Source organism: Lolium perenne, chromosome 7, assembly GCF_019359855.2.
Source record: "Lolium perenne isolate Kyuss_39 chromosome 7, Kyuss_2.0, whole genome shotgun sequence".
NCBI classification, from domain to species: Eukaryota; Viridiplantae; Streptophyta; class Magnoliopsida; order Poales; family Poaceae; genus Lolium; species Lolium perenne.
This window is the reverse complement of record NC_067250.2, coordinates 284302723-284316302: the sequence shown is the minus strand read 5'-3', so window position 1 is coordinate 284316302 and position 13580 is coordinate 284302723. Positions and strand designations below refer to the sequence as shown.

Below are 13580 nucleotides of genomic sequence, written 5' to 3'. Positions count from 1 at the left end.
CTTATTTAGCTACGCTGCCCCTCGATATCTAGCTGCCCTTACACCTATTTTAGGTGTAAGGGCAGCATCTTGCTTGATCTTTATTTAGTAGATCTAATCCGTTATAGTTGCTCCTTGTTCTTCAAGGATTGGTTTGATATCCGTATGGTTAGGCCTTATAAACGGGTTGAACGATCCGGTAGTGCATAAGGTGTGGTTTATTAAGCTCTAGAGGGATTGTTCCGGGGATCAACTTCACGTTGGTTTTTAGGCCTCTTTAGGGCTGGTTTTCCATTATCTTACGTATCTGCTAGGCTCAACTACGCATAGGATGTTCCGATTATACGGTGAAAACCCTAGACTATCGTAGATTAGTTTAGCTTGATATTGATAAAGCATGATCCCCATGTCCTTATAAATCTAACATGAACCATGGGGCAATCGGCTCTTTGAGCCGATCCACAGAACAACTTAAGAGCCGATCGGGGCTCGTATTTAATGTTTACGTGTTTGCCATGCAGGAAACTAGTCGAAGCAATCCATCACCTTCCTGACCAGGTATAGGTCAGGTGGCATGCCCTCGTAAGCACCAGGACGTGTGCCAGAAGGCATTGCGGGCCGTCGCCCGAGGGACCAGGGTCCACCGCAATCCTGGGAGCCTCCCGGCTCTACGGTGTTGCCCGTCGATACTCGCCGGTGGGTTTTTGACCGCAACACATTCTGGCACGCCCGGTGGGACGCTCTACAGCAACCACTACGTCGACATCTGCAGCAACCATGTCAAAAGCTGCGGATGAGGTGGTGGGCGAACCAGTCACGTACGCAGATCTGCCGGAGGAACACAAGAACAAGTACGATGAGATGAAAGCCATCTTGGAAGCCGATCTCATCGGCTCTTTCATGAAGACCCATTCACATGGCATCAGATGGAAAGGGTTCTCCCCTGAAGGTGCTCTCGATGAAGTAGACCTCTCTACCTCCTCAGAGGAACGCACCAGAGCTCTACGCCAGGAGATTAATTACATGGTGGCTCATTTCCTACACCGCCATTCCGAGAGCTTGGTGAACGCTTTTGAGCGCGTTGCGGTCCGAGTGGTGCAAGAGATCATGAAGCATCAGTACTCTCCATCAGGACCTACCCTGGGGACTCACCAGGGAGAGATACCACTCCAGATTAGACCGCCGCTGCCATTCGCGCTCGCAGCACCAGAACTGCCAGGTTCACCGGCGTACGTTGTCTATAAGGTTGGAGGGGATCCTAGCGATTGCCAATTCCTATATGAGCCGCCCAAGGAGATCCCACATGGATACGTGTGCACATATGTGCTGGACTGCAACGCCTTGGCGCGCACAAGCCAGATCGCACCAACAGGGATTTCTGGAGTAGATGCTGACAAACAAGCATGGCTGGCTAAATACGCTACTGGAACGAGTCATGAAGGCTCGGTCCCTACAGCTAATACCATGGAGCAGATCAGCACTATCTTGAGAGACCAGTTCGGCATCTTGCCGAAGAGGAAAGCAATCGACTATTCCAAGCCGTACCCCGACGAATACGATCTGATCCCGCTGCCACCCAAATATCGGCTCCCTGAATTCTCAAAATTCAATGGAGCAGAAGGATCTAGCTCAATAGAGCACGTAAGCCGATATTTGGCACAGCTGGGTATGATTTCAGTGTCAGACCCGTTACGTGTGAGGTTTTTCGCACAATCTCTTACGGGATCAGCCTTTGGGTGGTACACCTCGTTGCCACCAAACTCAGTCCGCACATGGAAGCAACTGGAGGAGCAGTTTCATGTGCAATATCACTCAGAAGCTACCGAAGCTGGCATTGCTGATCTAGCGCAGGTGCGGCAGAAGCAGGGAGAAACAGTGTCAGAATACATCCAACGTTTCAGGACTGTCAGGAACCGATGCTATTCGGTTCGTTTGTCTGAGAAGGAAGCAATCGAGCTGGCAGTATTGGGCCTCGCAACGCCGATCAAGGATCTGACTTCCCAAGCTGAGTACAGTTCATTGTCGCACATGGTGCAGAAACTCACATTGTATGAGCAGCGACACCCTGAATTGTACCAAGACAAGTTCAAGCGTCCGGTAGGCCTGGTCGAGATGGAAGAAGCTGAAGATCCTGCACCAGACCTGGAGGTGGCTGTAGCTGAATGGGCTCGGGAGGCAAACCCCGTGTCCTGCAAATGGGTAAAACCTCAAGGGCCTGCAAGAGGGTTTGACTTCGATTTGAGCAAGGCTGAGCAGATTTTCGATCTTTTGCTTAAGGAAAAACAGCTGAAGTTACCCGAAGGCCATAAAATCCCTACAGCACAGGAAATGAACGGGAGGCCGTACTGCAAATGGCATCACTCGTTCACCCATACCACCAATGACTGCAAGGTGTTTCGTCAGCAGATCCAAATGGCAATAGAACAAGGCCGATTGCTCTTCGGGCAGTTTGCCATGAAAGTGGACACACATCCGTTCCCTGGAGTCGACATGGTGGAACCTAACCACTCCGCGAGGCATCGACTCGATTTCTCGTTCGGTGTCAACATGGCAGGGCCTGTGCGCCACCATGGCAAGGATAAAGAGGAAAGCAGTCACTCCCGCAGAAAGGAAAAGGGGGAGGCCGATCCACGCGACCGACCCCAATATGATGATAAACGGTACCTTACCAAGGAACAAGTGAGAAGCGTGCGATACCAAAAACCACTCTCCACGCACCTCCTCAACAAATATGAATATCAGTATGACCGACGTCGGCAGTACGGCAGAAACGACGAGAGACACAATCGGTCTGATGAAGACAAAGGAAGGTACCGTCGGCGTGACAGAGACGACGAAGGACGTGAGCACCGCGCTAAGGAGAGGTCAAGGGAGCAGGAGGACATGGATAGGCACTGGGACTGTCCTTTCTTTAAACACTGCTGGGATTCAGGGATGAGCCGATTGCCTACAATCGACAATTGCCCGGAGTGTAGACGCCGGAAGAAAGATGCAGGGGAAGTTTCAGTTTTCAAGCGTCTAGGGCCTCTCCCGCCACAGGACAAACGAGCTGAGTCATCTCAAGATGAAGACTTTGAGGAGTCAGAAGATGAAGAAGAGGATAGGTACCACCGGCCAAGGTGGTGCCCCGATGGACTCAGCCACTCCCAAAAGCGTAGGGTTCAGCGGCTACGTAGCTTGGAGCAAGCCGAAGCGCGATACTTGCACACGTTGAGGAAAGCGCGGCCCGATCTGGCCGTGAAAATTCAGCAGACTTTGGATGAAGAGAGTCGTCCACCAAAGAAAGTTTGGCGGCCCAAGCAAGAAAAAGCCGATGCGAGTACATCGGCTGGCACAAACATGGTGTTCTTCCTTCCATCAGAGTTTCGTGCCCCAGAAACTGAAGAAGTGCCGATAGCACAGTTTGACTGCGGTCCACAGCCAGTCATCTTTGAAAAGCCACGAGAGAAGGGCTACAAACACATGAAGGCCCTGTACCTCAAAGGTTATATCAATGGGCAACCCGTCGGCAGGATGTTGGTGGACACGGGAGCAGCGGTCAATATAATGCCATATTCCATGCTACGGCGTTTGGGACGCTCCAGTGCCGATCTGATCAAGACCAACGTCACACTGAACGACTTCAACGGCCAAGCATCAGGGACGCAAGGTGTCCTGAACGTGGATCTAACCATAGGCCGAAAGACGATCCCAACGACATTCTTCATCGTCGACAGCAAGAGCACCTACGCTGTTCTACTAGGAAGGGATTGGATTCACGCCAACTGCTGCATTCCATCTACAATGCACCAATGCCTGATACAGTGGGATGGAGACGACGTATAGAAGTCGTACATGCAGATGACTCGATCGACGTCTCAATAGCCGGCATGAATATTTGGGACTCGGCAGACCAAGAGCCGCTCTCTGGAATCAGTTTGGACGGCTGTGATCGCATCGAAGTGTCAAAAAACGGGGTGAGGCTGGTCTTATCCACCGGCCTGATAGAGTAGCAAGGGCAACATCCATCGACATACGTGGCAAGGCCGATCCCTGCGATCGGCCCCAAAAAATAAAAAGCAAGGATCTTACTTCAAACATGTCACGTAGTCGTGGTAGGGAGGCTTCCTCCTGTAAGGGAGCATATACAAGTTGTAAACCTTCATTGAGCAATTCAATCAACATGGAGGCCGATTCCAGCGATCGGCCAAAATTATCCTCAACATGCATTTTGCCTATGTTCAGCATTGATCTAGCAGGCGACGGAAAGCTAGGATACGGGTTTACATCAGCTGATGAGCTAGAAGAGATTGACATTGGTCCTGGGGATAAGCCACGACCAACATTTATCAGCAAAAAGTTGGATCCGCATCTGAGGGGCCTGATGATAGCTTTGTTGAAAGAATACCCAGACTGTTTTGCCTGGGATTATACAGAAATGCCCGGGCTAGACATGAGCATCATTGAGCATCGGCTACCTCTTAAGAAAGGGTTTCGGCCGTTCCAGCAACGGGCACGGCAGATGAAGGCCGAAATTCTAGAAGAAGTCAAGAAGGAGATTGAGAAGATGTTGAGCGCCGGGTTCATCAGGCCATGCAGGTATGCTGAGTGGATATCTAGCATCGTACCTGTGGAGAAGAAGGACGGCGGATGGCGCGTCGCCATAGATTTTCGCGATCTCAACAGAGCCACTCCGAAGGATGAGTACCCGATGCCGGTAGCTGAAACGTTGATCAATGCAGCGGCTGGCCATAAGGTTTTAAGCTTCATGGATGGCAATGCCGGTTACAACCAGATTTTCATGGCTCCAGAAGATATACACAAGACAGCCTTCAGAGTACCAGGTTCGGTGGGCTTGTTCGAGTATGTGGTCATGACATTTGGATTAAAGAATGCCGGTGCAACGTACCAACGAGCCATGAATTACATCTTTCATGATCTGATCGGCAAGTTGGTGGAGATCTACATTGATGACGTGGTGGTCAAGTCTGTCTCGGTGGAGGGACACCTGGAGGATTTGCGACGCATCCTGGATCGAACTAGAAAGTTCGGACTTAGAATGAATCCAAAGAAGTGCGCTTTTGGTGTGACGGCCGGTCAATTCCTAGGCTTCCTAGTTCATGAACGTGGAATTGAGATCGGCCTGAAAAGTCAAGAGGCAGTACGAACAATGAAACCACCTACCACCAAGAAGGAACTCCAAAGTCTCATCGGCAAAATCAATTTCGTCAGAAGGTTCATCTCTAATCTGTCAGGACGAATTGAGCCGTTCATGGGATTGGTAAAAATCAAACCTGATGAGGAGTTTCACTGGGGGGCAGAGCAACAGCGAGCGTTTGATGAGATTAAAGAGTATCTAACGAAGCCGCCCGTGTTGGTTCCGCCCCAGCAAGACAGGCCATTCTATATTTACCTGTCAGTAGCCGATACTTCTATCGCCTCAGTGGTGGTGCAAATCTATGATGGCATGGAAAGAGTTGCTTTCTACCTCAGCAGAAGGATGTTGGATGCAGAGACGAGGTACCCGGAGATCGAGAAGTTGTGCCTCTGCCTATTTTTTACCTGCACCAAGCTGCGTCTCATCTTTCTGACAGCAGAAATCGTCGTCATCTGCAAATCAGACGTCATCAAGCACATGCTGTCGGCCCCTGTTTTGAAAGGCCGACTCGGTAAATGGATGTTTGCGTTATCGGAATTGGATCTCCGGTATCAACCTGCCAAAGCAGTCAAAGGACAGGCCTTGGCCGATCTGATCGCTGAGCGGATCAACACTAATATAGCAGCACTGTCTATACGTGCATGGGCCATGTTCTTCGATGGGTCAGTTTGCGATGATGGTTGCGGCATCAGCATCCTACTCGTGTCGCCCCGGGGGGCAACCTACACCTTCTCCATCAGGCTATCTACCCCTTGCACCAATAATGTTGCTGAGTATGAAGCAGTACGTAGGGGGATGGAGTTGCTAATTGAAGCCGGGGCAGAAGCAGTAGAACTCTTTGGAGACTCAAAGTTGGTGATCTCCCAGCTCACGGACGAGTACAAGTGTGAGAGCGAGTCGCTCTTCCCGTTATGGATGCATTGCCGCGAGCTGATGACGCAGTTCAGGTACATAAACTTCAACTGGGTCCCGAGGTCGCAGAATACGGAGGCGAACGATCTCGCACAGATGGCGTCAGGCTATAAGGAGACAGTGGAAGGAGCCGATGTCCAGATACATTTCATGGAGCCAGATGATTGGAGAGCCGATATCTTCAATTACTTGAAAGATCCGGCTCGGGGGGCACCTAAACGGATAAGATACAAGGCGATGAAGTATGTCCTTATTGGAGATGACATGTTCTATAGGACCTTGGAAGGGTTACTTCTCAGATGTTTGGGAACAGCCGAGGCAAATCGGCTCTTATACGAGGTACATGAAGGCGCCTGTGGAACTCATCAATCGGCTCATAAGATGAAGTGGTTGATCAGGCGATCAGGGTTTTATTGGCCCACCATGCTTGAGGATTGTTTCAATTACTATAAAGGGTGTCAAGCATGTCAGAAGTTTGGGAGCATTCAGATGGTACCCGCGTCAGCAATGAACCCCATCATCAAGCCTTGGCCATTTCGAGGATGGGGCATGGACATGATCGGAAAAATCCATCCTGCATCGAGCAAAGGCCACGAGTGGATCTTGGCCATTACAGATTATTTCACTAAATGGGTGGAGGCCGTCCCTATGAAGTATGTGGCGTCGAAGGACGTTATCAGTTTTGTGAAAGAGCATGTCATTCACAGAAGTAGTCCCCAGACCATCACGACCGATGGAGGTTCGGTTTTCGTTTCTAAAGAGTTCAGAGAGTTCTGCGACGACATGGGAATTAAGCTGATCCGATCGTCTCCATACTATGCTCAGGCAAATGGGCAAGCTGAAGCGTCCAACAAAAGCCTTATCAAGCTGATTAAGAGAAAAATCGACGAGTACCCTAGGCGTTGGCACGAGGTTTTGTCGGAGGCTTTATGGGCTTATCGCATGTCATGTCATGGGGCGGTAAAGACCTCGCCGTACCATCTGGTCTATGGACAAGAAGCCATGTTACCCTGGGAGATCACGGCTGGGTCGAGACGTGTCACGTTTCAGAATGACTTGACAACTGAAGAGTATGCAGCCCTGATGAGTGATAGCGTTGAGGATCTGACGGAACTTAGACTTTGGTCACTTGAGAAAATTAAGGAGAACAAGGCCAAAGTGGATCGTGCATATAATAAGAAGGTGAAGCCAAAGGAGTTCCATGTTGGTGATCTAGTATGGGAAGCTGTATTGCCGTTGGGGACTAAGGACAAGGCGTATGGTAAATGGTCTCCAAATTGGCACGGGCCGTACAGGGTTGACCAAGTCCTAAAGGGCAATGCATACATGCTCGAGCAGTTGGATGGTGTGAAGTTCCCAGTGGCCGTCAATGGCCAACATCTCAAGAAGTATTTCCCAAGTATGTGGGATGATGAGCAGTGAGATACGGGGGCCGATTTTAAATCGGCCAGTAAAAAAAATTTCATCAACTTGGGGAACATGGGGGCCGATGTATGAAATCGGCCGATAAAAGGAAATATATGTGCAAAGCAAGAGCCGATGCATGGTCATCGACTTAAGAATAAAACAGCCGATGCGCAGCCATCGACTCTAGAGCTACAAATATTATGAGCAGGTATGAAGTTACAGTCTAAATGAGGAAGGTTTACTTGAATCTGTTTATTTAGGCCACTGATTTGGGCCGTATAGGCGTCTATGGGGGAAGACCGATACGCTGCTATCGGTTCTTGGTGCGTTGACCTATTTTGGCAATCGGAATAATTAGAATTGGTCGATTGGAAAACCAAATTGGAGGAACATTCTTCATTGATTAACAGAAAGATCTTACAAGGAAGAGCCGATGGCTCTCAAAAGGATCATCCGATGCCTAATGCACTACAGCTACTGGCCCTGCACTACTCCCTAATCTAAGGGCCGTTGCTGCCCTCGTCGTCGCCGTCCTCGCCGCTGTCGGCACTGCTGCCGGCGGCGTCCTCGTCACTGCTGATGAAGCCGTCGGCGGGGGATTCATCCTCCTCGTCATCATCATCGTCATCGCCATCCGACCCAGCGCGGAAGCGCTTGGCCGGTGGGTACTCCTCGGAGGAGGAGGAGGAGTCCTCCTCCGCTTCTTCTTCCTCTTCGTCGGAGGAGAGGTCCGCCTCCCATGAGAAGAGGTCGTCGTCGCTTGCTGCCTCCAGCTCTCCGTCGACGAGGAACTGGAGGTCTTCTTCTCCGTCGGTGAGGGGCTCGTCGTCCTCGGACTCGATGGAAGAGTCCCAATCCCTCGCGTCCCAGTACTCGGGGGCGAGAGCCTCGTAGATGGCCATCAGATTGACCTCCTGCTCTAGCTCGCTGGAGGAGGAGGAGCCGAAGGAAAGGCCGGATGAGGCAGAGGAGGAGGAGGAGGAGGAAGACATGGCTACAGAGGAAGGGGGTTTTTTGCCGATGGCTAGTACGGAGCAAAAGGATGAAAAGGCGAACTGCTCGGCGCGGTTAAATAAAGGGATATGGGGAGAGTTAATGTTACAGCGGTTTCCGAGGAAGTGGTGCCAAAGAACTGTCAAATCGTGCAGAGAACTTGAGAAGGCAAGGCATCATGATGAAGGATACTGCGACGGTTCTGCTCTGCCACGACGTGACCCTACGAAGGAAAAATGAAGTGGTTTTGAAATTATCATTGCCAAAACCAGGGGGGCATCACCAGAATTTAACCAAGTCTGGAGATGGGCCGCGATTAAATGGGCTTGGAGGATATGCACGGAAAATATTCCCGAACCGGCCTTGTACAAGAAGTTTGGGCAAGATTGCCCGTGTATCTGTAAATTATAGTAGGATACGTGTCGGTTAGGATTAAGAGATAGAGTTTAGCTCGTACACGGTTGGGTTTATTCCCAAGTTAGAAAGTCTACGGACTATAAATATGTATCTAGGGTTATTGAGAAGGAGGACGATCACGTTCACAACACATCAATCTAGATGCATCGTCACCCCTTGTTTCGAGGGTTTCTGCCGGGTAAGCAACATGCTGCCTAGATCGCATCTTGCGATCTATGCAGTATCAGTTTATTCGTTATTGGTGTTGCTCGTGCTGAAGCCTTTTTGATGGCGAGCAACACCCTTATCTTAGGTGTTTTGGGGCTGACGTCGGTGTTTTCACGATGTACTTATTTAGCTACGCTGCCCCTCAATATCTAGCTGCCCTTACACCTATTTTAGGTGTAAGGGCAGCATCTTGCTTGATCTTTATTTAGTAGATCTAATCCGTTATAGTTGCTCCTTGTTCTTCAAGGATTGGTTTGATATCCGTATGGTTAGGCCTTATAAACGGGTTGAACGATCCGGTAGTGCGTAAGGTGTGGTTTATTAAGCTCTAGAGGGATTGTTCCGGGGATCAACTTCACGTTGGTTTTTAGGCCTCTTTAGGGCTGGTTTTCCATTATCTTACGTATCTGCTAGGCTCAACTACGCATAGGATGTTCCGATTATACGGTGAAAATCCTAGACTATCGTAGATTAGTTTAGCTTGATATTGATAAAGCATGATCCCCATGTCCTTATAAATCTAACATGAACCATGGGGCAATCGGCTCTTTGAGCCGATCCACATAACAACTTAAGAGCCGATCGGGGCTCGTATTTAATGTTTACGTGTTTGCCATGCAGGAAACTAGTCGAAGCAATCCATCACCTTCCTGACCAGGTATAGGTCAGGTGGCACGCCCTCGTAAGCACCAGGACGTGTGCCAGAAGGCATTGCGGGCCGTCGCCCGAGGGACCAGGGTCCACCGCAATCCTGGGAGCCTCCCGGCTCTACGGTGTTGCCCGTCGATACTCGCCGGTGGGTTTTTGACCGCAACAGCGATACACCTGGTTCACAACGAGTTGGCCATGTCGCATATATAGGTAGGGGATTATCAGGGCGGCTTGCATAAAATCCCATGGTCATCTTAAGTCCGTCGAGCGGACGAAACTAAGTGGAGCGATCATGCAAGACTAGATAAGTTTCCCACCTTTGGTCAATTCAACATAGTTGATATTGTGTATTGATGGGTGCCTTCTTTGATTTAGTTGTTCGACACACTCACGATGTACAAGGCCGATAACGAGGACAAGTCGTTCATTGTTTCTTCAAGAAGCTCCAAGGATGCAAGAAGTTGTATGACGTTCGGCTATCGCTCAAAGATGGCAAAACCTTTTTGATGGAGATAGACAGCTCCCATCCTCAGCGGCATCGGCCATCCGCCCAACTGGCAACGAGAAGGCAAAAGGCCAAGAGAAATGCGGTGTCATCATTGTTGGGATGGATGCATCCATCAAGAAGATGATGGCCTTTGCATCCTCGAACACAAAAGAGAGGGACGAAAGGACCTACGCATGGTGGAAGACAATGTTCAAAAAGCAAGATTGGCGTACGAGCTTTAGAAAGAAAAGGTTGAAGGCACCAAGTTGGAAGCCCAAGCCAGGATGATCAACGCGATGAACTAGGCGTTGCACATTTTATTGGCAAAGATGACAGAGGAAGCAAAGATCTTGGCTGTGGACTTGTTGTTCATGGATCCGTTGGCAAAGACGTGGTACATAATGTATTGAGTACACATCGGCAAGGAGGTGATGGTTGCCCAAGCATCAACGATCCCATTGATGCCAATACCAACTTCAGCACCGCTGGCGATGAAAGAGCCGAAGTTGATGGAGGTGCCGCCACCATCCATTTGATCTATTTTTATTTTTTGAGCTGGATCCATTTGATCTATGTTGACAACGATGTTTATGTTATTTTGGTAAGTGGTAGCCGGAAATTGCATTTTAATTTCATGGCGGTCATAATTTGTCGGCGTGCAGTGCAGATGTAGCTAGCTGTACCTGAACGGATCATTACGAGACCAGACCCCTGTCCTTTGTCGCGTACTATACTGATCGTCTTGCACGGTGTCCTGTGACCGCCTCTCGCATTTGTACGCATGTCCAGCCGGTTATTTGCCTCTGTCCCAGCAATCTATATTCACTGGACCCGAGTGATCTACAACGTTTGTAGCAGATTATATAGGAGTATCATCGATGAAGAGCAACTTGTGTTCAAGATTAGATCATTCAACACACTGTATACGTACCACCAATAATCCAATAACGCTGTTGCAGAGTAGGAAAACACACGAAGAACAGGAGGAGTATGCATGTATTACACACGAATCGAGCGTGAGCACGATCAAGATCACACGAACTTGGCGTGACAAAGAACAAACTGGAGAATCTACCAACCACCACCGGCTACAATACACATTTTTCCCATCACCTTTCCTTATTTATTTCAGAGATCTATACAGACGCCGCCTTTCTTCCCTTTCTCCGGCCAGGACTACATGGAGCACTCGGCGGGGAGGCCCTGGGCGACGCGCTTGGGGTCGGTGCAGTAGTTGTAGATCATGTAGTTGCTCTGCACCCACCGCATGCGCTGCTGCCGCGTCAGGTCCAGTTCCTGGTTGTACCACTCGCCGGCCCCGGCACCGGCGGTACCGCCTGGGGCGGCTTCCTTGCCGATGGAGGCGCCGCAGCGCGTGCGGCCACCGGCGACGACGACGCAGGCGTCGGCCTTGAAGGCGCGGTAGGAGGCGGAGAAGGGGGCGTGGGACCAGTCCGTCTTGACGCGGCCGCCCTGCGTGGCCCAGTCGTCGGCGTTCCAGAGGCTGGAGTAGAGGCGCATGGGCTGGTTCTTGGGGAAGGCGATCCCCTTCCCCTCCAGGTTCCTGAAGTCCCTGATCGGCATGTCGTCCACCATCAAGCTGCATTTACAAATGGATCAGTCCACTAACGGGTTGGGGAAGCTAGCTCTGACCGGCGATGAGCTAAAAAGCTTACATGATGTGCTTGGGATTCCAGAGGATGGAGTATGTGTGGAAGTCCTTGGTGGGATCGAACCAGAGGCGGAACTGCTGCTCCCTCTGCCCCTGTCCCTGCGTGAACACGTTGGTGTGCAGCGTGTACGGCTGGCCGGTCTCGTTGCCCAGGAACTCGAAGTCGATCTCGTCGTGCGTCGCCCCCATCGACGACAGCTGCACAGACACACCGAACCGAATTAGGCACACAGATCAATCAATCAATCACACAAAAGTGTAATCCCATATCGAGAGAGGCAGAGGAATCATACGTAGTAGGCGGTGACGGTGCCGGCGGAGTTGCCGGCGACGAGCTTGAGCTGCATGTCGATCTTGCCAAAGAGGTATTCGTGCTTGGACTGGAACCCGGAGCCGGAGGTCTTGTCCAGCCCCAGCGTCAGGAGCTGCCCATTGTTCAGGATCTTGCCGCGGCCGTCGCCCCACGTGATGTCGAACTCCTTGTCGAAGCTTGCCGCCGCCGCAACGGCACAAGACGCCAGCAGGATCGCCAGCACCGACACGGCCATGCGAGCCATCACTTCTTACACCGTACCCAACTAGCTAGGAACAAGAAAACAACTAGAAGAAGATGAGTAGAGATCGAGCTCGATCGGAAGCTTGTGTTGTGTGAGTGGAATGAGAAGGGCGTGAGGGGGTTTATATAGGGGTTCCACGATAAGCTTTTCGTGCCGGATGGATGGTTCGGCGAATTGGAGGAGGAGCTTTTTTTTTTTGCGAAAAATTGGAGGAGGAGCTTGGCAGAACGTTGTAATGCGCGTGAGTTGGCGCCAGATGGGTGGGGAGACAGGGGTCTCGGCGCCTCTGTAGCGACCAGCGTCTTGATGGAAAATCAGAGGCCGGCCCGACACGGCCACGCCATACGCTCTCACGTACAGCAAGAGGACATTAAGGATCGATCGGGACGTGCAGCAAATTTCTGGATGCAGCGGTAGAGGCTCTGAATTTTTGTGTCATTCGTATCTATGGCTTTTGAGCTACTTTTATGTTCTGTTTTGGATTTGTATGCATGATCAGGAAATAAACACGGGTTGGATGGATGGATGATCGGTTTGTTTTTCGTGTGTGTGTATGTGGAGATTTAAGAATTGCGCACATGTATGCTTGCCCAGTGTTACAGGCCAAAACATCTAAAATGTTTAACAAACACCCTATGAAATTATATCCTATGATGAATCTAATGATGTTGCTTTGGTATTATAAATATTTATATTTGACTTGTGTTTTCATAGACCCCCAAATCTCAAACAGTGTAAACCTTTGAAGAGGTACCTTTCTAAATGAAACACAAGAATGGCTCAGATTAAACGATACATGTTCGTGATTAGGAATAAGATGGCTGAGATTAAATATTTATATTTTTGTGTATAAACTTGGTCAAACTTTAAAAACATTGACTTTTAACTAATCCTTAGACGCCTTATATTTTGGGACGGAGGGAGTACTACGATACCTCTTCAAAAATTTACACTATTTTAAAATTAGAGGGTCTATGGAAACACAAGCCTTTATATTTTCCTCAAAACTATTTTCTCAAAGATACAACACGTTTGATTTTTGCCCAAAATATAGACGCCCTATTTTGTGGAACGGGGGAGTAGTTAGGGATACAATAATATGCATCAATCAGGGTGTCCACCAATATCCACCCGTGTGACAAGAGTTTGGGAGCATTTTTT

At 49.9% G+C, this 13580-nt stretch overlaps 1 protein-coding gene across 1 annotated transcript; it reads right to left on the bottom strand.

Annotated features, from left to right (window-relative positions):
- Positions 1–11168: 11168 nt before the first annotated feature.
- LOC127312436 (probable xyloglucan endotransglucosylase/hydrolase protein 23) lies at positions 11169–12523 on the bottom strand. Its single transcript, XM_051342965.2, has 3 exons — positions 12156–12523; positions 11867–12060; positions 11169–11790 (listed from the first exon to the last, which is right to left on the bottom strand). Exons 1-3 carry the CDS (start codon positions 12417–12419, stop codon positions 11367–11369), a joined length of 882 nt encoding a protein of 293 aa, XP_051198925.1. The 5' UTR covers positions 12420–12523; the 3' UTR covers positions 11169–11366.
- Between the last annotated feature and the right edge of the window lie 1057 nt (positions 12524–13580).

Bases quoted from the DNA above. Each gene is read 5' to 3' on its own strand.
- LOC127312436 (XM_051342965.2), bottom strand. From the start codon at position 12,419: ATGGCTCGCATGGCCGTGTCGGTGCTGGCGATCCTGCTGGCGTCTTGT. The intron at 12,061-12,155 runs GTATGATTCCTC...GTGTCTGTGCAG, and splicing joins GCACCGTCACCGCCTACTAC to CTGTCGTCGATGGGGGCGAC. The intron at 11,791-11,866 runs GTAAGCTTTTTA...TTGTAAATGCAG, and splicing joins TGGAATCCCAAGCACATCAT to CTTGATGGTGGACGACATGC.